The sequence below is a fragment of the Trichogramma pretiosum genome, unplaced genomic scaffold (genome assembly GCF_000599845.2).
Source record: "Trichogramma pretiosum strain Unisexual culture from Peru unplaced genomic scaffold, Tpre_2.0 scaffold51, whole genome shotgun sequence".
Lineage (NCBI taxonomy): Eukaryota > Metazoa > Arthropoda > Insecta > Hymenoptera > Trichogrammatidae > Trichogramma > Trichogramma pretiosum.
In genome coordinates this window covers 718037-743232 of record NW_019641226.1, presented here as the reverse complement: position 1 = coordinate 743232, position 25196 = coordinate 718037, and the positions used below count along the sequence as shown (strand labels likewise).

At 43.1% G+C, this 25196-nt stretch overlaps 4 protein-coding genes across 8 annotated transcripts; 2 read left to right on the top strand and 2 right to left on the bottom strand.

The window, feature by feature from the left end:
• The first annotated feature begins 276 nt into the window (after positions 1–276).
• LOC106660447 (pantothenate kinase 4) lies at positions 277–4684 on the top strand. The gene is made up of 12 exons (XM_014383415.2): positions 277–560; positions 688–979; positions 1046–1229; positions 1306–1398; positions 1499–1661; positions 1727–1917; positions 1988–2268; positions 2327–2479; positions 2548–2635; positions 2705–2909; positions 3137–3464; positions 3839–4684. The coding sequence occupies exons 1-12, from the start codon at positions 446–448 to the stop codon at positions 4185–4187; spliced, it is 2442 nt and encodes an 813-aa protein (XP_014238901.1). The 5' UTR covers positions 277–445; the 3' UTR covers positions 4188–4684.
• A 210-nt stretch (positions 4685–4894) lies between these two features.
• Positions 4895–7140, bottom strand: LOC106660409 (E3 ubiquitin-protein ligase rnf146-like). 2 transcript variants are annotated; one of them, XM_014383368.2, is made up of 5 exons: positions 6464–7140; positions 6104–6379; positions 5671–6039; positions 5464–5594; positions 5160–5366 (listed from the first exon to the last, which is right to left on the bottom strand). In XM_014383368.2, the coding sequence occupies exons 1-5, from the start codon at positions 6534–6536 to the stop codon at positions 5217–5219; spliced, it is 999 nt and encodes a 332-aa protein (XP_014238854.1). In that variant the 5' UTR covers positions 6537–7140; the 3' UTR covers positions 5160–5216. The 2 variants fall into 2 exon arrangements, with proteins under 2 accessions (XP_014238853.1, XP_014238854.1); XM_014383367.2 differs by having other exon boundaries at positions 4895–5594.
• Positions 7141–7223: 83 nt separating this feature from the next.
• Positions 7224–8796, bottom strand: LOC106660408 (speckle-type POZ protein-like). Its single transcript, XM_014383365.2, has one exon. It carries the CDS (start codon positions 8554–8556, stop codon positions 7483–7485), a length of 1074 nt encoding a protein of 357 aa, XP_014238851.1. The 5' UTR covers positions 8557–8796; the 3' UTR covers positions 7224–7482.
• Positions 8797–9413: 617 nt separating this feature from the next.
• On the top strand, positions 9414–24637 carry LOC106648033 (filamin-A). Of its 4 annotated transcripts, XM_023458233.1 has the most exons (22): positions 9414–10305; positions 10919–11043; positions 11222–11352; positions 11443–11656; positions 11733–12038; positions 12108–13359; positions 13431–13727; positions 13795–14004; positions 14088–14223; positions 14298–14377; positions 14464–14631; positions 16989–17135; positions 17637–18734; positions 19753–19974; positions 20045–20232; positions 20318–20651; positions 20736–22208; positions 22373–22516; positions 22597–23354; positions 23433–23820; positions 23895–24394; positions 24482–24637. In XM_023458233.1, exons 1-22 carry the CDS (start codon positions 9909–9911, stop codon positions 24548–24550), a joined length of 8637 nt encoding a protein of 2878 aa, XP_023314001.1. In that variant the 5' UTR covers positions 9414–9908; the 3' UTR covers positions 24551–24637. The 4 variants fall into 4 exon arrangements, with proteins under 4 accessions (XP_023314001.1, XP_023314002.1, XP_023314003.1 ...); XM_023458234.1 differs by lacking the exon at positions 17637–18734; XM_023458235.1 differs by lacking the exons at positions 19753–19974; positions 20045–20232; positions 20318–20651; ... (4 more) ...; positions 23895–24394; positions 24482–24637 and adding an exon at positions 18958–19732.
• The last annotated feature ends 559 nt before the right edge of the window (positions 24638–25196 follow it).

Genomic DNA, 25196 nt, shown 5'->3' with positions numbered 1-25196 from the left:
AAAACCCGTGTTTATTCAACTAATCATGCATTTTATTATTTGATTCAAAGTTCATTAAACCGATTGTAGCGTGATTCAAGCGCTTCACGAAACGAATGAATTGACGAAAGCAAGAAAAGAATAAAATTACATTGGCTGTTTATGAGTAAGTTTGTATTATTGTGTTCGCGCAAGTGTATGCACATTGAAAGCACTTTGTTATTATTATTTTATTGGGCATGATTAACATTGGCACAAACATCAGTAGATCTTTTTTTGCGCTTTCAATTGCGATCGCGCAAATACACGGACTGCCGTATGTGTAAGAGCGCTTGTATATCACGCTCAAAGACTTGCATCACCGCGTTTTGTGTATACACGCTCGTGCCACTGTCTCGACGCACTGCACAAGCAGTCTTCGCGTATAATTTGCACGCATAAACTGTGTGTATGACAGATTAATGAAATGGCTCAAGTCAGTAACGAAGAAACCTCCTCTCACCCTCAAAGTATTAAATTACCAGCTGCAATTGAAATATTTGCTAATCTCAAAAATGCTCAAAAGTTTGCCATTGATATCGGTGAGTTTTAACAATTTTTAACAATTACAATACAATAATGTAGCCGCCTCGAGTTGTATTTTCAAGGTTATACCTAATTGAAAAAAACTTTTTTTTTTTTAATTTGCACAAAATGACTTAATTTTAGGTCTGTCATTGACGAAAATCGCTTATTATTCAACCGTGCGATACAGAAAAGCCTTGTACAAAGGTGTAGATTCACAATCAAATGAAGATTTCCCTGCAGAGAACTCTTATCAAGTTTCTGAAGGAAATAGACTTCACTTTGTTAAATTTGAAACTCGTCATATAGAAAGTTGTTTGGATTTTGTAAAAGAAAATTTAGTCAATGTTGAGAGATTTCAAGGTACAAGTATTCAAGTAACAGGAGGTGGAGCTTACAAATACAAAAAATTGCTCCAAGATAAGCTAGGCACTGAGTGAGTATCAGCTTGAACATTTGATTAGAAGTTATACAATCTGTTTCAATCATTTATTATTTACAGAGTTGATAAGAAAGATGAGATATGCTGTTTAATTAAAGGTTGCAACTTTTTATTAAAAAATATACCTGGAGAAGCTTTTGAATATGAACGCCATGCCAATCCAGAGTACAAATTTCATAAAGCTAGCCCCAATATATTTCCATATTTATTAGTTAATATTGGTAGTGGTGTTAGCATACTCAAAGTAATTTAATCTTATTTAGAGTCTAACTTATCTTTTTAAAGAATATTTTTTAATAATTTCTATTCTATTTTATTAGGTTGAATCTGAACAAGAATTTGAGAGAGTTGGTGGTACAGCCACAGGAGGGGGAACATTTTGGGGTTTAGGCTCATTACTTACTCAAGCCAAGGTCATTTATTTAATAAAATAAATAAAATAAATATTTTCTATTTTAATCATGCAACACCTAGCTATGGTTTTATAAAATTAAAAAAAAATGTTATCAATAGGGTTTCGATGAATTATTGCAACTAGCTGAAAAAGGTGACCACAGAAACATTGATATGCTAGTAAAAGATATTTATGGAGGAGACTATTCTTCACAAGGCCTTAGTGGTGATCTTATCGCATCGTCTTTTGGAAAGGCAGTATTTAATAGTCAAGATCCATCAGGTTGCATAATTGGATTTTATTTCAGTTTGTTACAAAGCACAAAACTAATAATTTTTTCTTTCCAGGAAATAAAAATTATTCTGAAGCAGATATAGTGAGAAGTTTATTATTCCTCATAAGCAATGACATAGGTCAAATTGCAAGTTTGTATGCTTCCATGCACAACATGAATAAAGTATATTTTGGTGGTTATTTTCTCCGCAACCACCCATTGTCAATGCATAGTATATCATATGCAATTAAATATTGGACAAAGGTGAATTTTATTTAAAAATTTCCAATTCTTATTTAATTTTATAATAAATTTATTTTCTTTTATAAACCAGGGTCAAGTAAAGCCTCTTTTTTTGCGTCATGAAGGCTACTTAGGAGCTATTGGTGCATTCTTGTATGGAGCACAGCCAGAATCTGAAAAAGGTAGTTGGCTAGAAAATTTTGCTGGTTCTTCTGGTTTAAAATCTAATACTAGATCTGCCCAACTTGGCATTCAAATCGATCAATTAGAAATTGATCAAGCTGAGAATGCTGTAGCTTTTTGTCCATTGTTAATTGATCCAGCTACTTATAATCCTGATACTACTGATTTATCTCAAGATAAGGAAGCTAGGTAAAATGAAAAATAAGTGTAAGTTTATGTTTTATTTTCATTAAAAATTACTTTTTAGAGATTATTGGCTCAATTGTTTTGAAGAGTCAGTTGACAAATTTATTGCAAGAGCAATTTATAGTCAGCCTCAAAGTCCAACTGCTAAAGACAGAGCTTCAAAATTGAAAGAAAAATACATCAGTCGGTTACATTACCTTCATGAGCAACCATTGTAAGAGGAAATCATGATAATTTTTTTGAAAGCACATTGTAATGATTCATGTATTAATTGATTTTCAGTGGGTATGGTACTTTAACTGTTAGGACACTATTGGATACTATAGAACATTGCATGAAAGAATTTGATTTTCCTGACCCTTATCTTCTTGTAATAATTATCATTTATATAGCACTGTAAAATCATAGTATGGTCGTTTTAATTATAGTATTATTTCAGCAAAAAAAGCAAGAAAATGAAGAGGCTTTGAAACATTTAAAAAAAAGGCTAGAAGTCATAGATAATTTGGAAGGTTCTGAAAAAATAGAAGAACTTATCAAAGGAGTATTAACTGGAAATATATTTGACTGGGGCGCTCAAGAAGTTGCACTCTTAATGGAAACAACCAATTTTCTGTTTGAAGATGCTCAAAAAAAGATACCAGGTATGTTTCTGCAATTTCCAAAAAATTCTAAAGTCACATAATTTTAACTGAATTTTTGTCATAAGATTCTAGTGACCTTTGTTTTGGCTTTCAGCTAGTCTCAATCATAATGAAACATGAGTTGCATGAATCATAAAAATCGCATTTAAAATTGTTGTGCTAATTTTTTCATTGAAAAAAATTGAAACTTTCAACAATTTTTCAATTTCGTACTTTCATTTTTCTAGAAAGACCTTGGTTGCAAGACTGTTTAGATAATTGGATAAAAAGATTACAAGAAGAACCTCCTCACAGGTGTGCTGCAGTATTTATAGATAATAGTGGAGTGGACATAATTCTAGGTATTTTACCGTTTGTAAGAGATCTATTGCAACGAGGAACGAAAGTCATTCTATGTGCCAATTCAATGCCGGCTCTGAATGATGTTACTTACCCTGAATTACAAGTTATTTTGAAAGATGCTGCAAAAGTCTGTGACATCATTAAATATGCTTTGAATGAAAATCGCTTAATGGCGATGGAAACTGCTCAAGCTGGCCCTTGTTTAGATTTGAGGTAAAAAAAAAAACATAGATTTAAAGAGGTTGTACAAAAATAAATGCATAAAACCAAACTTGAATTAATTAGATAAAGGTTCCCTATTAGAGTACTGTTTTCTGCAGTTTCGGCGATCTACGTCGGCTAGTTAATTGAGTAGGGGCGGATTGTCACCAATACTTGTTTTCGTTTAACTCCTGAAGAGGCCAATGTAGATCAATGAAATTATTGAAAAATAATACTTGAATAAAGAAAATTTTTCTAAGTAAGTTAATTGCGGGCCTTTGTTGCTGTACAACCTTTTTAAATAAAAATAAAAAGTGATATCCATTTTATAGACACTGAACGTGATTTTTTTCAATATGTATTAAAATGTTTTCCGATTGTTTCAGTCGACTGAATTTGGATCTTTGTGTCGCAATGATAAAACAAAATGTTGATTTAATTGTCATCGAAGGGATGGGTCGAACTTTGCATACAAATCTCTATGCCAGAGTTAAGTGCGAATGCCTCAAACTTGCAGTCGTAAAAAATCGTTGGCTCGCTAAGCGTCTGGGTGGTGACATGTACGCTGTGATATGTAAATATGAAAGAGAGCTTTCAAAAACTGATAATCAAAACATGGCCAAGACTAAAGATATATGTGATTGTAACCAATTAAAAAAAAATACAAATGATTCTAGCGCTCAAGTTCCAACTTCAACCTCAACGGTAATGTCTAAAACAATATATTTGTCTTGAAGATAACTTTTAACAATAAAAAAAAAAAAATTGAACATGATTAAAAGGGCCTGTAAACTGAGAATGAACAAAAAACAATCAATTTTTAAGTATGAGAATAAAATTGTTGATAATATTTTTTTAGTTAGAATTAAAATGATTTGAAAATCATTGAAAAACAATAGCTTTTGTAACTACAGAGCGTATTATTATGAGTACCAATGGTTGGTACTAAAAGGATTTTCAATATGTCTTCTGTGATATTATGTGCTGATTTTACTGATACTATCTGTACTCAGGTGTTTTTATACCCTCGGTCGTTATTTGTCCTTTCGCAATATAAGTACCATCAATATTTCAACAGTATATATTATATAAAATAAAAATAATCAGTATGCGTTATTTTTTTTGAAATCAAGATTTTTAGTATTGAATGTTAAATCATTAAAAGTTCTTGTTATTTTGTGATGACTTTTTTATAGCAGTGGTTATATTTAAATTAAAAGGTATAATTATTAATTTTGACTCACTAATCATGATTAAATACAACTCGTGTTGTATATAAAATGATCCTTTTAAATGAAAAATCCACGATTGTAAACTTATCATAGAAAAATGTATTGTATCAAAAATATTGAATGTAAATAAAAATTGTATATTTTTTAAAAAATATTTATTTTCATGTGAAAGACATTTTATTAACACACTTGAATTTTAAAATTATGAATTGAATATAAAACTTATTTAAAGATTTTGACTAATTCAATAAGATATGAATTACAACAACTAAACTTAACAAATAATTATTTGATACATGGACTTTTAAAATTTAATCCTAGCTACCTGGAAAATAAAATTTATAATATTCTAAAAATATTGATACTATTTTTTGGAAATATTTCTTTATGTCCGCTTTTATGTAATATCTAAAATCTTTTATCACTAGGTAAAATGGTTTTAATAATAATATACAATTAAATGCAGTTGTTGGCAATACTAATGAAAAATACTAATAAAAATAAAATTCTGAAGCTTTTCTGAATAGCTTCTTCAATCTCTTTTCCTTGCAACGGATAAATCTAGTGCTCCAATAGGGCCAGTATTTCCAATTTCTCTCATTCTACGAGTTCTCCTCCTCCTCTGTGGAATAATTCTGGGTAGAAGCAAAAGACGACTGGAGCCATGGAAAAGTTGAATTATCTGAAAATGAGCCATCGTCGATGGAATCTTGTAAATCTTGTGAATTATGTGATGATAAATTTTCCCTTAATACTAAAGAGCGCATTTGTTCCAAAACCTGATGTAAAGAATCCGGGCGATGATCCAGAAGTCTGGTTTGTGCTAAAGGTGTTGCGTCTCCACTAAGAGTTCCTCCAGCTGGAGTTTGGGGAGTATTACTTGGTGGAATGGGAGAAGTAGATTCGCCTCCTATGTAATAAATAGTTTTTCCAGAGGTTTTCTTTTAAAAGTTATTAGAAAATATATAATAAGACATTTAAAATACCTGTATTATCATTTGAAGGACTTGCAGATCTTTCAGTCCTAAGAATTCCTCTGTTACTATTAAAAAATTGATGTTGTTGCAATTGATGCTGTTGCTGTTGTACTTGGTTGTGATGCTGCAATTGCTCACTTTGATCAGTGCGATTTTGATTGTGATTAAGCCTTAAACCAGCAACTCCTTTCTTTGGTGCGTTGTAGAGATCTCGTTTTATTTTTCTTTTTCTTGAATTATCATTTCGTCTGTATTGCAACATGGTAGTGAAGTCAGCTACATACAAAAATCCAGCAATAAGTAATTCACACGTTGCTTCTTCTTTTTTAAAAGCAGTCTCTAATTCAATACTTGTACGTTCATCGTATTGCCACCAACCTGAGAAATAATAAAAAATAATTTTAATTTTAATTTCGACATGTAACTATGTGGAAAAACTTACCATTTCTGCCTTCATAAAACCATTGATATTCTTCATGAGAATGGTTATCAGATGTGCTAGTAGTATTAATAGTTTCTTTTTGTATTGTCTCATCTAAATCTATCAACTGGGGGTGTTCTAAATAATCTGGCGGAATTTCATGCCTGCACATTGGGCAACGTTTACTTTGGTTTGCAACTCCTTTGACACACAAAAAGCAGAATATATGACTGCAAGGTAGCCGAGCAGGATAAATACATGGTTGAAGGCACACAGCGCATTCAGGTACTCCCAAAACTGAAAAGTTGATAAACAGTTTCATTAGTTAAATACAAAATTGATTAAAAAGTACCAATATTGAAAATTAATTGAGCCATTTACCAGTTTGATCGTCCTTTTGTTTTTCAATATTAGAACTATTACCACTACAGAAATTTGTTTGTGCTTCAGCCATTTTAGAGGTTTATTTGCACTAATAACTTTTGATTGTCAGCAGTTTTGCTAATAGAAATTTTGATAAAACTGCTAATGCAAGACAGCATCGGTTGTCACATCAATTGAAATAAACACAGTTGGGAAGCGTTGCTGGACTTTTGACAATCGTCAGCGTAGAGATTGCGATACAAGTCTGAACGAGTCGTGGTATAATTAAAGATGACACTTTCTTGAATTTGCATGCCACTCACACCATTGATAAGTATCGCATCGATAAACAAGCCTGATATTGACTTTTTGTCGCATGATCTATTCAAATATTAAAGAGAGGAACGATCATTTAAAATTGAGATGCGACGTTAATATTTCTGACAATCCGAAGTTCGAGACAGGACAAGCATCTGCGTATACAATGAGCACGAGTGCACTGATGCGCTTGTTACGAGGCAGTACGAGCAGTTGAGAACTGTATAGTTGCAAGCAATGTTGTACGACCGAAATTTCGTCACGATCGCAGCGCTAGGTCGCCAATGGTGCTAGATTTGGATACTTTTATAAAGGACTCTTATATTGGCGCGATTTTCGACATTTCATATCGCGAGATGGCACAAATCTATGAGATTTGGATTTGTTTTGATTATGAATCGTGGAAATAAGGGGGTTGAAGAGTCGTTAGTGGGGATAGAGAAATAAGTGACAACCATCACATGAATAATACGTAAGTTATTCACTTAAAATATTACAATATCAATGGACAGCGTTGTAAATGTAAACATGTTGGATCATTATAATCAGTTATAAATTATATAAATCCCAAATACGTGAGATTCTCCACACTATTGGATAGAGTATTGGTCGCTAAAAATATACATTTTTAAAAAAGTCAATGTAATAATAATCATGAAAGAGAGATGAAAATGCGAGCTGGGTCGATATTCCAGGGTGCGGGGTAGCTCGTCAATACGTTACAGGGAGGGTCGCTGAGCCAGCATCAATCGCGGCTGAACACGTCGAAAAAGAGCGTCGAGCAAGTGCGGATGCGACTTGATCATATCCTGATAATCGGGCGTGTTGGCTATCACCTCCTTCTTCTTAATGATAAAGTCCAAGACGGGCTCGCGGATTTCCCACAAGTCGAGCAGGTCCGTGAGTACGAGCAGGCGCACAGCCGTGCCCTCGCTGTAGGTGCGCATGAGGCCCTCCTGGCACAGTCGCTTCAGGTCGTCCACCTGATACTTGTCGGCGGCCACGATGAGCTTGCTCCAGTTGTCGAACGTCATCTCGGGCAGCTCCTCCGTGTACATGAACTCCAGCAGCTTCTGGAAGACCTCGGGCTCGATGTCGTCGATGTTGACTACGTTGCTGCTGTTCTCGAGCATGTCGTGCTCGAACATGCCGACGAACACGTCGCTCTTGGCCGCCAGCACGAGTTTGTGCGCCTTGAACTTTGAGTTCTGGACGTTGCAGACGACGTCGCTCAGAGTGCCGTACGTGAAGAGGGTCTTGATTCGCGAGGTCAGCTTGGACGGCAACTGGGGCGCCGTCTCCGCGTGCAAAACGATGATCTTGGCCGTGCAGTAGTCCGGCAGGACACCTCGGTGCTCGTAGCTAGAATCGTGCGACGGTGGCTCGATGGAGTCGCGGTGGTACGCCTCGTCGAAGAGGGTCCGATCGAGCTCTTGATCCCTGCTGCCGTTGGTGGGCTCCGTGACGATAATCTGGGCCCGGACGCGTAGCGCCGTGTCTAGGGGGTGCAGCAGCGACAGCTCGACTTTGACGCGTTCGCGCTCGATCTTGATGACCATTCGCCAAGTGAGGCAGTACTTGCCTTTGGTCTCGGTCGTGAAGCAGCGGTGGGTCCAGCTGGACGAGCCCTCCATCAGTGCGAGTTCGTCGTGAACCAGTGACATGGTGCACACGAACTTAGCCTCCGTCGTACGCTCGAATATCTTACCGTAGGAAACACAGAGTGCCTGATGCGTCGCCTGTTTGGCGATGTTAAATGCAGGATCATCTGATTTGGCTGTACACGTGCTCATATTCTATTCTATTGATCTTCTGCTCGTTCAACTGTCAAAATAGTCGGCTAGCTGAATCTTTTACCTCTCTCTTTGTCTTGGATAAAATAAGTTTTGCACTGTCCACCGATAAGTCACCTGCCAGTGAGTGTCCGATACTGCTCTCATTGGTGAAAAACCGACTCGATGGGCGCGCTCGAAAGTCGTTAATCGGCTCGAGACTCGAGCACGAAAATCAAAATTCGATTCGCACGCGGCTCTCTATATATCATATTTACAGCAAATTCTCGCTCACATGGTACGGCGAAAGTCGGCTGCTATACCGATCGCAAATTTAATACATCGAGCGTCGTGACAATTCGCTATATACATCTCATACTCTGGGATATTTCGAAAACGTTTTGGAAAATTAGAGCAGCGGTATAGAGAGATGCGTTTCGCGGTCTCGGTGCCGAGAGAATGTGTATACAGCGAGAGCTGATGATTGGTGTGGTCGCGGAGGAGAATCGCCTTTGCCGCAGCTCTCGTTCGCGCAGGAAAGCGAGTGAGGAGCAGCTGCGAAATTGGCAAATTCAAAGTGGCCTGCTCGGAAAGTCGGAGCAGAGCCGCCGAGCGAGAGAAGTAGTGGCGCGTGCAGTGTGCACCATTGGCGATTCGTGTCGCGCTATCCCCTCTACCTGGGCCTCTCTTGGATTATTATTACATGTGCTCTCGCTCGCACGCTTGTAGCGCACGAGCCACAGGTACCTATACTGGTATAGGCAAGACTGGAGACGCGGGGGCGACATATAGTTAATATATACAGGCGAGTGGCGACCTGTCGCGATCGAGTTAAATGTACACACGATTCCGTACAGTGTGGTTCGCGGAGTCGACAAAGTCGCAAGTGGTCGAGCGTAGCGAGGCGCACAAGCTGTTGTGTCGTAGTATACGGCCTGTGCCCGTCATCGCGACTCGTGGCTCGCGATTCTACGCGATATATAGGATAGGTACAGTGTTGGTGCCGTGACCCGTGCCGCAGCAGCGGGAGAGCACTGCAGCGACTCGGCGTCCAGCGCATAACAGAGTGATACAGGCCCGAGAGCAGTCAGTAGCGGCTAGCGAGCTGTCTAGCGTAGACCGCGTGCACGCGGCGGCGCTACCTCTGCAGCCTCCTGCATATTACAAATATACACAATAAACTCATTGTCTGTACGGCTAGCTATATAATATAATACGTAACAGTTCAACAGGTGTGGTTGCGGCCCGTGTTCTCTCTGTGTGTATGACGTGTTTTTGTGCTCGAGCGACTCCCATAACGAATGCAGAGTTGGAGTGTTTCGTTGCGTTAATAATAACGAGCCAGGGAGCGGAATAATATCGCCTTCGCGGCCATGCATCGACGTCGGGAAACGGGTGCCGCCGCCGCCGAGCAGCTCGACAGCTCGGAGCTCGTGGGCCTGGTGGCTCGCTCGGTCGAGGGCACGGCCGCCAAAGGCATGCCGATCAAGGGCCACGAGGACCTCTGGGTCGACATACAGGCCAACACCTTTCGCAACTGGGTGAACGAGCACCTGAGACAGTCGGAGCTCGGCAGGCGGCTCGGGCCCGTGGTCGATCTCGAGAGCGACTTCGGCGACGGCACGAGGCTCTGCGCCCTCGTCGAGCAGCTCACGGGCAACAAGCACTTCAAGTGGCACCGCGACCCCGTCAATCAGCATCAGCACCTCGAGAACGTCTCGGCTGCCCTCAAGGCCGTCGAGGCCGACGGTGTCAAGCTCGTCAACATCGGTGAGACAGTATATCCACTTATATTGCTCGATCGTTCACTGCCACTTGCTCGTACAGCAGCGTGCCAATCTACACCTACTACCTACCTATAATAGCGCACCTATATCCCGTGTCCAGCGCATACCCACCTATGATACAGCGAGTCAATTGCACTTTATACATATATAATATAGGTAGGATTTAGCCTGTGCGCGCCAGCTCTGCCGCAGCAGTATAAACTCGCGAGAGAGCCGGAGCTATGGCTGCGACGCCGACGCCGGATATGGTGCAACAACCGCAACAGGCGCGATTTCTCAAGCGTGTATTACAAGCCGCAGCAGAGCCGCGCGCGCGACTTTTCAGCCGTGACCTTTTCATCCTTGCCGCCGTTGCCGCCGCCATCTAGACTTTCGTGATAGCGCAGCGCCAAACAATGTCTCGACCACATACATTATAACTTCAAAACATAATCTCCATGCATAATGAGCAGCCGATAATGATACACGCCCGTACAGCGCCGACACTTTTTATTTTCTCCTTTTTCTTTTCCTTTTCTCGGGCATTGTCGCTCTGCATAAATTTAAATTATCGCTACGTGTTTACTCATCGGCGCTGCATTTCGTCTGCTCCTCAGGTAACGTCGACATCGTCAACGGCAATCACAAGCTCATCCTCGGTCTCATTTGGTCGCTCATCGTTAGGTACCAAATAGGAAAGTCCAAATTTCCACCGAGAAAATTGATGCTCTCCTGGCTCAAGGTAAATAACGCTCGTACTCGTCGTTTTCTCTCGCTCTGCATGTATGCATAATAATTGGACTCTGGTCAAACTTTTATATATATATGAGCGCACGTGCGCCGCAGCTCGCCGTCTATGTTACGTAACGACTTGCGCGAGCCACGATTCACCTGAAACAATTTTTTTTTCACGATTACAGGCCGTTTTGCCGGAATGCAGAGTTAACAATTTCACGACCGACTGGAATAGCGGCATCTATTTGAGCGCCTTGCTGGATTACTGCAGGCCTGGATTGTTCCCTCACTGGAGGCATCTCGATCCTCATGACAAGTGCGTACATTTTTACCAACGATTCGTCGATCTGCGTTTACCGATTCGCAGCTAATTTGGAATTTTCGATCCAACTTTTTTTTTGCTCAGAGTTTACAATTGCGAAAAAGCCATGGAAATGGCGAAGCGAGAATTCGACATACCGATTGTGCTGCAACCCGAGTACCTGGCCTCGCCCTATCTCGACGAACTCTCCGGCATGACGTATCTCTCTTACTTCATGAAAGACGGCTCGCCGGGATTTCATTCCACGCTCAGATGGGTCAATTCTCAAGTGCCGCATTGTCCTGTTAAAAACTTCACCGTAAGTTGACGCTTGCTTTTGGCAACTCCGTTTCAACGAGACACTCGCATTATCATGCTAAAATATTCTGCTTCAGAGCGACTGGAACGACGGTCGAGTCCTTTGCAGTTTGGTTCGCAAATTGGGCGGACCGGCGCCGGCTTACGATCGAATCGATTCGAGACCTTCGGCTTGGGAGCACAATTTGCAGTTGGGCATCGACGCCGGCAAAAAGTTGGGCGTCGAGCCTCTCTTGAAAGCCAAAGACATGGCCGATCAAAATGTTGAGCACTTGGGAGTCATGGCTTACGCTGCCTTTTTCCAATGGGTAAAACCGCGTCCGCAAATAAACGAACAAGTGCTCATACACATCGACAGCACTTCTGCTAGGATCCATCAGCCGGTAGGATTTTCATTTTACTTTTGACATTAATTTATCCGCACATAATACTTACGAATTTTACTCTTGCAGGCTCATTTCAAACTCGAATTGCTATCCAAAGAAGTCAATACAAAAGAGGTTCGGGGTGAAGTTATCGGTCCTAGCGATCGTGTGGAGTGTCGATTATCTTGGAGCGGTTTATTCGGCAAAGGAACTTTTGTACCATCGGAAATCGGTATGCACAAGCTAATGGTGTACAACGACGGTGAACTGCTCGATGGCTGTCCTTACTACTTCCGAGTTCATCCGCCGTTAACTAAAATTAAAGCAGCTGGCATGGATCCATGCGCCATTGGATCGATCGTCGAAGTTCTAGTCAATAGTTTCGGTACTAGTCATGAAGGTATTAAGGTAACGGCTTTGTCGCCGTCGGGTCGCTCGTTGGCCTGCCCCGTGCGCGCCAACGACGGCGTCCACGTGGCCAGCTTCCAGCCCGACGAGACCGGCGAATGGAGCATAGCCATCACTCACAAAGGAGCTTACATACAGGGCGGCCCCTTCACCTGTTTCGTCTTCGATCCGCACGGTATTCGACTACTCGACACGGAAGCTGCCGTACCGGGCCAAATGTTCACTTTTACGATTGACGCCAGCGGTACCGGTGGTCTCGGCGACATCGCCATAGACATAGTCCACGACAAGCGCTCGATCAGCCATTACACGAAAGAGCTCAGCGACATGAAGTATCGCGTGTCTTTTCTACCCAAAGAACCCGGCAAATATCGAGTGTACGTGTACTTTAACGGTTCGGACGTGCGCGGGTCGCCTTTCCCCTTGAAGATTGGAAACACAAGAGGATCGCGACGAGCCTCCAAAGATAGTATTTTGAACGAGAGTTTGGACAGATCTTCGAGTACGTCTTCCTTGGAGCGCAAAATGAATGGCCTGAATATGTCCAAGCTCTCGAACAGTCCATTGTCCTCGGCTTACCCGAACTCTTTTAAAGTCCGAGACAACGCTAGTAATAGTAGCAGCAAGGATTCAACACCGCAAAGACTTTACAAGTCAACTTATGACCACGGTATCGTCACTCCACCCCGAAATGTTCTCAACAAAAATTCCAATCACTGGCGTCAGTCAAGTTTTAACGAAGAATCCAAAGATGAGTACCAGACGGAGTCGAGCTACGAAAGTGGTGTACCATACGAGAACAAATCTAGTCTAAAAAATTATTACAACAAAGCCACGAATTCCAAAGTGACCGAAGCCAAATCTTACGGGACAACGAGTAAAAGAAATGTTTCGGAAAACGGCGTCGTTGATACGAGCAGTAACGTGAAAGGTACATTATACCCTCGCTGTAGAAAATGACAAAATTCGTAACTTACATTGACAGCACTTGTTATTTTCCAGTTTCCTCGTCTTCGGTCGGAGAAGGTTTATTGAGACGTGATTCTTGGGATGCCATAGCAAAAACAAAGTCGCTTCTCTCTCATGGCAGTTTGGAGTCGCTGGTAAATCTCGCCAAATCATCAGTGGCCAATGAGTCAAAGAGCAATAAGGACTTTGATGACGATTTCAATGGATTGTATTCTGAAGAAAAACAGTACAAAAACGTAATGAACTATTCATCTTTGCAAAGAAAAAAGGTAGAATCAGAGTACGTAACGACATTTACGCGCGATGACGAATCCATTTTAAGCTCTCGAGGTATTTAAAACTTTTAATAGTTCAGCAACATTGAAAACATTCGTTTTACCAGTCGATGTAATTTTAGCGATGAAAGAAATCCCAGTGAAAATCGTAGAAACTCACTCTTCCCCCGTTGCCAAATCGTATTTGGAAGACAAGTATTCAAGAATGCAACCGAAAGCGAATCAAGCCATGGTGACAGGTAGCGCTTTGGAAAATCTGCCGCTTTATCGTCCTACCTCGTTCACTCTGGATTCGAGTTTAGAAGCAAGTAAAATTTCGGTCATTGTAACAGGTGCGTGCGCAATTTTTTAATTGTTACAATTAAAAGTAATAGCTTGGATCAATAAAGATTTATACTCGATTTTATTTGTACAGGCCCAAATGGAAGGCCAGTACCGGTACAAAAATCGAACTACAGAAATCAAACTTACACGATAACTGCTGATCAAATAGGTGAATACACAATACAAGTTCTTTTCAATGGAAAACATGTAACCGGCTCGCCATTTAGGTAAATTAATTAAATACATTTAATTCCAAAATTTTAAACTCGCACGATATTTAGGCTATTTTGTTATTTTGCAGATCGCAAGCTTACAACGCTCAAGCCATCGTAGTCGGCGACATTCCCGACGGAGTAATCAACGAACCGGTCGAATTCGAAAGTAAGTCACTGCAAAACATCAAAATTTAAATTTGTTCTTTTTTTAAACGCATAGGGCTTAAATTGTTTTTTGATCGGTTTAAATAGTCGATGGCTCGGACGCTGGCTCGGGAAATTTGGAAATTCTCGTGAATGGTGGGCACGTCACGAGTTTCGTCACAACGCTCGGCAATCAACGATTTCTCGCCTCTTTCGTGCCCCACGAGGCAGTGTCTCACTTAGTCGAAATGACTTTTAACGGCGAAGCCGTTCCAGGTGAGTAATCGATCCAGTCGTATATCTCGCAACTTCTTTTCTCTTAGCAAGAAAATGCTAGTACCCTTTTGACTGCATGAAAATTATCGCACAACTTTGTACAGCACAAAGTGACATTGAAGCGAGTATAGCGTTGTCTTGTTAGGTCGTTGCCGCGTCGATTTCACACGCTCACGTGCTCATTTATTGTTCCATTGACCTGAATAAATAAACGCCATATAAACCTCGTCATACGAAGTACATGTACACGATGTATAAATATACAGAGAGGAAACTAATACATCCTACTCGTACGTAAGATTTTCACTTGAGCCGAGCGAATTGAAAGTTGTGTATATACGATTATAAAGATAAATTCGGTCAAAATGTGACAGCGATGTCGTTAAAACATTACATCATGCGCATGAAATCGTTTTATCCTCGAATATGAAATGAAAAAAAACGTTTTCAGTTTGATGTTGCGTGCGTATTATTCAAATGTGCTAAAGAAAAAAAATCAAAAGAAAACAATTTCGTGCGAGCAATCGCAGAGGAGAATGCGAAGAATGAATACAAGGCACGCACGCAAGAACCGATAGATATAGACTGATATCATACTAGACATGTAGTATGAAAATAATAGACTCAAACGCATAGCCACGACTCGGCGCAGTGTAGTATATGTGCAAGCTGTGTATATGAGCGCGATGCAAGTGAGTGAGTGAGAGAGAGAGAGAGAGAGAGAGAGAAGCCGTTATATCTTGGGAATGCAGAAGCGATCAGGGTCCGTTCACTCGTGTATATGGAGGTTCGCGCGCGCGCGCGTCGTCTTATAGACGTTGTGCGACTCGAAGCGCGACTCACTTCTCGGTCGTTTTTCGCTTTCGCTCATTTGTGGGATAATATGCGCGAGTCGAGCCCTTGGTCGGCTCGCGACGAATCGCGACGACCGACGCGCAGACCTCTTTACTACGGCTTTCGAGGGAGTCCCGAACAAAAGTCTCGAGCAAAATCGGCTATACGAGCTGAGAGAGACGCATTCGCACATCTGCGCACGATACCGAGATAAATCAGTCGGAAGGCGATAGAGAAGTACCGCGGCGCTACCCACGTACGCAAATTTATGCCCGAAGCCGGAACAAGCCGCGGAGAGCTGTAGCGCGAAATAGGCGCGAGTTAAGGTCGAGCTCGAGTGCGATCGCCGTATCTGTATACATGCAACGCGGCGCACACGCACATAGGTATAAGCACACATTCCTGCGTTGTAGCATGCAGCAGCAGCAAAAGAATGCCATGCAGCAGTAGTAATGCAAGGTGAGAGTAGGGAGTGGAGGAGTATTTTTATGCTGTATAGCGTGCCAAGGCGTCCATTAGGAAAGAGTATATACCTCTGGAGGCGAAAGCGCGCGCAGGGGGCCTTACCATCCGAGGCTACGGGCCTGACACGACGGTATCCTATATTACAGGTCTTTTCGCTTCCACCTCTCTCTTTCTCGCGATCGCTCGGTGGCTCGCTATACGTATACACGCGAACGGCAACACGCACACACTCCTGAATGATCCGCGGGGATCGCGCGCGGCCGGCCCCGCGATACACTCTCCGCGCGCAGCCAGTAGTAGTCTTTCTCCGTGCGCGTCTCTCGAAGCGTCGCGTTTGCGAGTGCGATCGCGGTATTGTGGCGCGAGGCTGAGAAAAATCGCGACTTGCTGACGTTTCACCTGCTTTCTAAACGCGCATACGCGACACGACTCGCTATATACACACACACGACTCTCGGCGTTTAGCCTCTCGCGTATGGCTCGGCGGGCCGCGATAATCGATCGTCTCTCCGGGCTAAGATGTTCTTCTCGCTTCCCGACGTCGACGACGATGACGTCGATTTTACAACGGGATCGGTTTCCTAGCGCAGCGGCTTCGATTAGCACCTTCCTCGCCTCTTCGCGACATTAGCCGTAGTCTCCGCACTAACTGCTCCTTTTTTTTCCCCCCCGCGCGCTCCCGTCCTTAATAAAAACTAACACACACACACACACACACACACACACACACACACACACACACACACACACACCTCCGCAGCTTCTCTTTTCTTTCGTAATTATCCTCTCGCGTCGCGAATATCGTTTCGTTCTCTCGCAGCCAATTTTCTCTGTATGCGTTACGTTCCGACGCGCTCGGCTAGTGGTATATACTCATCGATAATATTTGGACTTGAATTTTTGTAAACGCTCATTGTGCGAGCAAAGGTGAATACACATTATCTGCTATTCAACGATGAAAATAAAAATACTGTGAAAGATGCGTGTGAAGTGCCTGTGCCAATAATATTGTCTTATATGCCATTTGTCTGTGTTTCTCTCTTGCATGTCTATCGAAGGCTCACCTTGGAAAGTGAATATAATGCCGAGTCCCAAGATGTCGGTGCTCGGCGACTCGGTGCGTCTGGTGCCCGCTGGTAGTCCGGCTGTCTTTGAATTATCTGCACTTGGATTCAGCAGCAACGAGATCCAAGTACAAATCATAAGTAAGTACACTCACCAATAAGCTTTCCAAATTTTTACTTCTTTTTTTCGAAAAATATCCGGAATTCCGCTGCGGCATTGATATTTCATCGAGAACGAGAAAAATGTTGTTATTGTTTGTACACACGAGCCATGCATCGGAGCGATTTCCCGTGAAATGTAGGACATACCGTTTCTCACCGATTAGTGTCAAGCGATCTCGCGCGCGGCGGTGTCTCCGGCAGCCGATACGAGTACACGAGCATCTGCTTAAAATTCGAAAAAAATGATCGAGCTCAAGAATCTTGTTTTTCTAGTTTCGGTAGATTCTTTTATTGTAATCCGACCGCTCCCCAATGATATACGGTCGTGCTAAAAGCGTCGCGAGCTCTTGAGTTCTGCAAGGCGTTAATAATTTGCATAAAATTACATATTAATAAATACACGATTTCGCGACAAATTTCTCCGGCTTTGAAATGCTCGAAGCGGCAATTATATTATTTAAACGCGCATTGAATTTACAGCCCCCTCGAAACGTCAGATCGGAGCTCGAATAGACGAAGAGTCGAGCCGCAAAGGCGAATTTCGAGTCTCGTTCATCCCCCAGGAGGTGGGCAGTCATCTGGTGGAAATCAGCATAGCCGGTCAGAAGCTACCGAGCGGGCCCCTCGTAGCCAAAGTCTACAACAGCAGCCTGATCCACGTGACGGAGGTGCCGAGCGCGGTGGTCGGTCACGCCTGTCAGTTCCGCGTCGACGCGTCGGCCGCCGGCGAGGGCCAACTCGAGATCTCGATAAACGAGGGCGAGGTGCCGAACCACGTGCAGGTCGTCGGAGGGGGTCGCTGCCTGGTCAGCTTCACCCCGGAGACGGCCAAGCCGCACTACATCGACATCAAGTTCAACGGCGAGCCCGTGCCCGGCTGTCCGTTCGCCTGTCTCGTGTCGGACACGTCCCGGGTCAGCTTGAGCCTGGCGCACCTCGAGCTGCTGCCCGTCAACGAGCCGGCCAGCTTCCACATGGAGGTGGACGGGGCCGGCATAGTGAGCGGCGCGGCCGAGCTCGTGGTGTCGGTTCGAGGGCCCGGAACGAACGACCTGCCGGTCCGCGTGACGGGCGACGTGCACCAGGGCTTCACGGCCGAGTTCACGCCCCGCGACGTGGGTGTTCACGCGATCAACGTCGATTACAACGGACACCCGGTGAACGGCACGCCGTTCCTCGCCAAGGCCTTCGATGCCCAGCGGGTGCACGTGGGCCCGCTGGCTCGAGCCAGTGTGGGACAGCCCCAGCACTTCTCGGTCGACGCGTCCCAGGCGGGCGAGGGCAATCTCGAGATCACCATCTCGGCCAGGGGTCATAACATCCCGACGCAGGTGACGCCCCAGGGCAACGCTCGCTTCTCCGTCGGCTTCGTGCCGTTCGAGGCTTGCGAGCACCTCGTCAACATAGCCTTCAACAAGCGCACCGTACCCGGCTGTCCGATCGTGGCACGAGTCGCGCCCGACGCCCACGTCACCGTCAGTGGTCAGGCTCTGAGCAGCGCACCGCTGGGCAGGCAAAGTGCCCTCACGCTCAGCAATGTCGCTGGCAGTCTCGAGGACCTCGAGGTTAACGTTGAAGGTTCGTTTCGCATCTTCCTTATCCGATTCCTCTTTTCACTTGTCTCGTGTGTTTTTTTCTAACCCACCTTGTTGTAATTGTTTGTCTTCTTGTTATTGTTGTGTTTTGTTACTTTATGTGTGTGATTGTACCAACCTACCTTGATATCAGTTTCCGAAAACACTTAATATCAGTTGTACTGCACCGACCCTTCAGAACTATGTTTTCTCTCTATATGTTACAGGTCGGCCAACTTTCAGACTACGACATTGCTAAATAATTATTGTTAATTCACTCACACTTTCCTCACATTCACAATTAACCTGCACGCATTCATTTATTGTGGCTGAATGACGATTGCTTTCTAGACGATCGCTACTGTTGTTTTTTATTGTTGCTGTTATTGATAAATAACCGATTTAACGTTACAGCATTTTTATCTTCATTTTAATTCTCTTTAGATGATTGGTGGTGGACGCATTGAATATAAACCTAACTGTAAAACATACATCTATATTAAACGCATATATTTATACATTGTATTAACAAAGCCGCCATAAACATTTACAACTTTAAGTACTTAAATCATAATTATCGCTTATTTTGCTTAGCTTGTAAAAGGCTCAGCTGTGGTACAGCTCGTATATGTATAATTATATCGCGATAAAAAGTAACGCGCAGCTACTACTATAATATACATTGCTTAAATGCTGTTTCAAAGCTGTGAGTTACGCTGTGGCTAAACAATTGGCAATCATAACTGAACCGCTTGTAGAAACAAGTCACTTTTTTTATGTGTACGCGAGCACCGATGCGTGCCGTCTGCATGAAAAGCGCTTGATCATAACTAACAGCTACATTGAAAACGAAAAACATAATTATAATGATAAACTCGATATATATCACCGAGTGGCCCACTCTTCACGTTAATCTCTCTATCTGCCGAGCAAAAAAAAGCTGCTATGGAAAAGAGTTGAAAGATTGAAAATTGTATTGACTTACGCTTATGGATGGTTGCAAAATTTCGCTATCGATATAGGACCAAACGGACAGGCAGTGCCGGCTCAAGTGACCGACAACAAGGACACAACGTGCACGGTGTCGTTTACCCCGCGCATCGTCGGCGAACACCGTATCTCAGTGAGCCACAGAAATCAGCCGGTATTGGGTAGTCCATTCAGCTGCAAGGTATACGACGTGGCCGCTATCAAAGTCAAGGACGCGAAACGCGGCGTTATCGGATTGCCGGTCACATTTCTCGGTAAGTAACGCAGATGCTTATACCCTCGGGATTTGTGTAATCGTCGCAAATAATCCCCGTTCCGGTGCAGTGGAAACGAGCCAAGCTGGACCAGGCAACCTGGAGGTCAAAGTCAATGGCGGCCGAGTTCCTACCTCGGCTCAAGCCCAGGGCCCGCACACCTATGCCATCTCCTTTACTCCGAGGGAGCCGATCACTCACACGGTTGATCTCCGATTCAATGGCGAAGATGTACCTGGTAGTCCATTCACCTGTCAGGTCAGCACGACGAATAATAATCTTTACCTCCGACCGAGGGCTTCGTGAATCATCCCATAATCCAATATTCAATTACTCGACACAGGTAAATGACACGGCAAAAGTGTTGGTGAGTGAGGCTCTGGAGAAAGTGTCTGTCCAGAGGGTTGCTTCGTTCGTCATCGAGGCTGATTCCAAGCCAACCGTCGACGTGCTGGCACCGACCCGCGAAAGCCTACCGGTCATCATCGATCAAACTGGCCCAACTACTTACAATGCAGGCTTTACCCCGAAAGACGTTGGTGACCACAGCGTCCAGGTCAAGCTCAAGGGAGCTCATGTTCAGGGCAGTCCGTTCCTTGTCAAAGCTTATAACGCTAATCAAGTCAAAGTCACGGACATAAACAGTGGAGTCGTTGGAAAGCCCGTCTTTTTCAGTAGTGAGTATGCAAGCAGCTCGAAAAATGAGCTCAAGCTTGTTAGTTGGTGAAACATTTTCTAATAATACTTGACATACGTTTCAGTTAATGCGAGCCAAGCTGGAGCAGGAAATCTCGAGATAATCGTCGCAGTCAACGGCAAAAACGTGCCGAATTTCGTGCAGAGCGAGGGAAACGCTAAATTTCGCGTGAATTTCAAGCCTCAAGAAGCTGCCCTGCACAGTCTGAGCGTACGTTTCAACGGTGAGCCAGTGCCAGGCTCGCCCTTTACCTGTCAAGTATTCGGCATTGGCCAAACTCTCATATCCGGACATAACTTGAAAATGGCTCCAGTCAAGCAGCCGATCACGTTTGTCGTTGACCCACAAGCGGCCTCCAACAAGTGCGATGTCATCGTTACACCTCCGTCGAATATCGCCTTGCCCATAACCATCGAACCTCTGGATCAGAAATACAAAATAACCTTCACGCCCATCGAAGTAGGTCGGCACAATGTCGGTATACTCGTTGATGGTGAGCCGATCAACGGCTCTCCGTTCGCTTGCAATGTCTACGACGTTACTAAAGTCCACATATCCGGCTTGACCGAGGCGCTTTTGGGTCAAGCTACGACTTTCACGGTTGATGCTGCTCAAGCTGGTGAGGGTACCTTGGAACTCGTCGTCAGTACGGAAAATAATACCGTGAAAGCTGAGGTCGTGGCCTGTGCGCGAGGATTGTACGACGTTACTTTTGTACCTCAAACAACAGCTCCTCATTACGTGAATATTAGCTTCAACGACGATAATGTACCTGGAAGTCCCTTCAAGTGTTTGGTAGTGGGCAGTATTTTGGATGGACCTACGATGGTCAGAGTTGGCAACACGGCCTACATAGATCTAGATACGGGTGGCTTGGTTGGGCCGATAAACGCCGAAGTCACAGGTCCGGACGGCATCATAATACCTTGCAGTTTAATCAAATTGGATTCACATCTGCATCGGGTTGAGGTTCGCACGAGACAAGTTGGAACGTACAACGTCGCATTCAGTCAAGACTCGAAAGTCTTGAGCACGCAGTCCATTCAAGCATTCGACCCGAACAAAATCGTCCTCCAGGAGGTATCGGACGCTATATGCCACAGACCAGCGAGCGTCGTAGTTGCTATACCAAAAGATGCAGGCCCCGGCAAGCTAAGCGTCCATGTCCGCTCTGGAGGCGCCGATGTAGATAGCCTCGTTCGTGAAAAGGATAAAGGGCTGTACGAGATTATATTCCATCCGACGAGAGCAGCCCCGCACAGACTTCATGTTAAATATAACGACGTGCATATACAGGGAAGTCCTTTGGAAGTTGCAGTGCGTGGCCCCACTGGCGGTCGCGAGGTCACTGCCACTGGATTAGGTCTTTATCAATCGAGCATTGGAAAAGTTACATCGTTCTCCATCGAGACTCTAGGCAGACCAGGAAAAGAATTCGACGTTGTTATAAGCAGTCCACAAGGCAATGCTGTGCCGGTGCGTTGCTATCAGCATCGTGATGGAAATTTACTCGCAGAATTCACGACTCATTCAGTTGGTAAGAGACAATTCAATTGCTTTTTTATGTATTCTTATTTTACTATTGCCATTTTCTTCAACGTTAGATTATACCAATTTAATGAACACTAAATCATCGTTACTTTCTTCGTGTTTTGATTCTTTATTTCCATGTCGATATTTTTAACATTTTGCAATCTATAGGAACTTACAAAATTGATGTACTTCACGGAGCAAAACCGGTATTGGGTTCACCATTTTACTGTCAAGCGTTCGATGCAAACAAAATAAAAATACACGAGCTGGGGCCTTCAGTCATCTCCGTGCACGATCATTTTGCATTCAAAAGTAAGTATAGGTTGCCCTGTTTACTTTCCATCGATGGACACATCTCTTGACGGCTCTCTATTTCCATTTTTTTTTATTAGTTATAAAATCGGAAGCAGGCGTTGCCGAGCTCGACGTTACTGCTACAAGTCCATCGGGCCAGGAATTACCTCTACACATAACTAGCTTGAACGATGGCGCAGAAATGGTTGAGTTTTCTCCTAGCACCTCGGGATCGTATAGCATCAACGTCAGCTATGGAGGCTGCCCAGTACCAGGTTCACCGATCGTGTGCACCGTAGAGTCTACTGGTCAAGCGCGTGCAAAAGGTCAAGGTCTGCTTCAAGGTCACGTAGGTAAACCCGCTCACTTCACTGTAACGGGTAGTCGCAGTCCCCCTGCCATACAAGTCGACGGACCCGATAGTGTTGCTAAACCTACGATCGAAGCCGGTCCCAGTCCTGGAACTTGGAACTGTTCGTACGTCCCTAGCGAGCCTGGAGTTTTCGACGTAAGAATAGCATGCGCTGGACATCAACTTCCAGGATCACCCTGGCACCCAAAGATCGTCGACAGTCGTAATCTTCGGGTGATTGGTGGATGGCCAGCACTTTGTGACGAATTTGGACGTTTGAAACTAGCAGCTGGTAGTAAAATAAGCTTTGATACGACCGAAGCTGGACCAGGCGAACTTACTGGAACACTAGCTGATCAACCTTTAGATTTTGAAATGACATCAAACAATCGATTGAAACTCGTAGTTCCACAAGTTAATGCTGGCGAACATCCTATGGAAATTCTTTTCAATGGAGTGCCTTTCCCTGGAGCACCGAAACTTGCTGTTGCAACTGAATCAGAGGTATTTTTATTTTATTTTCACGGCTTTTTGTAAACAATGTACATAAAGTGGATTTTCTAATTTATTTTTTAATTACAGTCAATATCTACGGATTCGAGAGTTATGTTGAGAGGTCGTGGATTAACTTCAGCCAAATGCGGAGAACAAGTTAGTTTCACCATTGATGGGTCGCAAGCTGGATCAGGTACCCCACAAGTACAGATATTTTCTCCGACCAGCGAAATCGATGTAGTCTTACAACATCTCGGTAATAGTGTATATCGAGCGAGTTATACACCATTTACTACAGATTCACTATTGATGACCGTGTCTTGGAACGGTCGGCAACTTAAAGGTTGTCCTCTGCAAATAAATGTCACAAGTGCAGCTGATGCTTCTCGGGTCATATGTTCAGGCCAAGGTTTGAAGTATGGCGTTGTTGGCCAAGAGATCAAAAGTTTTATCGATACTCGACGAGCTGGTCCAGGTATTTATATAACAGTCTAAATTGTCATCTATTTGATTTAGAGCCTGTTTGATTAAAATTATTTGAATTTTTAGGTGAACTAACAGCTCAATGTGTAGGTCCTCATAAAGTTGCTTATTGCGAACTTTATGATCATGGTGATGCGACATTTACTCTCAACATAAAACCTCAAGAAGCAGGAAGACACGCCTTAACGATAAAATACGCCGGTGAACACGTACCTGGCTCTCCATTTACTCTGAAAGTATCCGGAGCTCCTGATGCTTCGAAGGTGCGCGTATACGGACCGGGAGTAGAACACGGTGTTCTAGCGACTTTCCAGTCACGATTTATTTGCGACACTCGAGGAGCTGGTGCCGGTCAATTGACAGTGAGAGTTCGTGGACCCAAGGGCGCGTTCCGAGTAGAAATGCAACGCGAGACTCAAAAAGATCGTATTATTTTGTGCCGCTACGACCCAACCGAGCCGGGAGACTATAGAGTTGAAGTTAGATGGGCTGGTGTATTAGTGCCAGGTTCACCGTTTCCCGTTAGAATTGTCGATACTCAAGACGAATTATTAATGCTTACACAGGTGAATTAGACGCAACGCGTTCAACAATTTTCTTTTTAAATAGCTCAATATAAGAAAATTCAATATAATACAATCGTGTATTTGCAGGGCAACGAAAGTTGTAATACAGGTCACCATACAATCGCATCCTGGAGAGGGTCCCAAGCAATATTGTAATCTCATACCTAATTGTACTTAACTTAACTGTTTTTGTTATCACTTGGACGAGTCTAAACTAATATTATTTATCATTTAAGCAACCAATACTAGAATATTTGTTTAAATATTTATATATGTCTAATATATATTTATATACATATATATACAATGAAATGTATGTATATTTATATTCATTTATATATTTATACTTATATTTTTGACTCAGATGTATATAATATACTTCGAAGATGATTAAAATTTTAATATACAGTTATTGTGTTATTGCGTTTTTGATTTTATCTAATGCTTTTCGCAATGAAAATGTTTGAAGAGCAGTTACTTATTAAGAGTTTGACTTAATTTTATGAACTGCAAGTACACATCAATGATACTAATTTATTCAATGTGCTACATAACACATAAATCTTACTTTGTCCTCTTTGATTAATTATTTGCTTTCTTTGTTATCAGCTAGGAATGATTCACATGAACATAATTTTAGCTCGTAAAAGTTGATCGTTTCATTCATAAGAAAAAGTCTATCACATGTAATTTGCTATCAACTCAGAAATTGTTGAGATTCTCATAGAAACGCGCAGGCCGTCGGTACGAAGGATTAAGTAGAGCATCCGCGTAATAATCGTACGTTATGTCGACTCGAATA

Coding starts and splice junctions, on each gene's coding strand:
- LOC106660447 (XM_014383415.2), top strand. CDS start 446: ATGGCTCAAGTCAGTAACGAAGAAACCTCCTCTCACCCTCAAAGTATT. Junction 2,269..2,326: donor TCTCAAGATAAGGAAGCTAG/GTAAAATGAAAA, acceptor ATTACTTTTTAG/AGATTATTGGCTCAATTGTT. Junction 2,636..2,704: donor TTCCTGACCCTTATCTTCTT/GTAATAATTATC, acceptor GTATTATTTCAG/CAAAAAAAGCAAGAAAATGA.
- LOC106660409 (XM_014383367.2), bottom strand. CDS start 6,536: ATGGCTGAAGCACAAACAAATTTCTGTAGTGGTAATAGTTCTAATATT. Junction 6,380..6,463: donor ACAAAAGGACGATCAAACTG/GTAAATGGCTCA, acceptor TCAACTTTTCAG/TTTTGGGAGTACCTGAATGC. Junction 6,040..6,103: donor GTTTTATGAAGGCAGAAATG/GTAAGTTTTTCC, acceptor ATTATTTCTCAG/GTTGGTGGCAATACGATGAA.
- LOC106660408 (XM_014383365.2), bottom strand. CDS start 8,556: ATGAGCACGTGTACAGCCAAATCAGATGATCCTGCATTTAACATCGCC.
- LOC106648033 (XM_023458233.1), top strand. CDS start 9,909: ATGCATCGACGTCGGGAAACGGGTGCCGCCGCCGCCGAGCAGCTCGAC. Junction 13,360..13,430: donor TACGAGCAGTAACGTGAAAG/GTACATTATACC, acceptor GTTATTTTCCAG/TTTCCTCGTCTTCGGTCGGA. Junction 22,517..22,596: donor CGATCATTTTGCATTCAAAA/GTAAGTATAGGT, acceptor TTTTTTTATTAG/TTATAAAATCGGAAGCAGGC.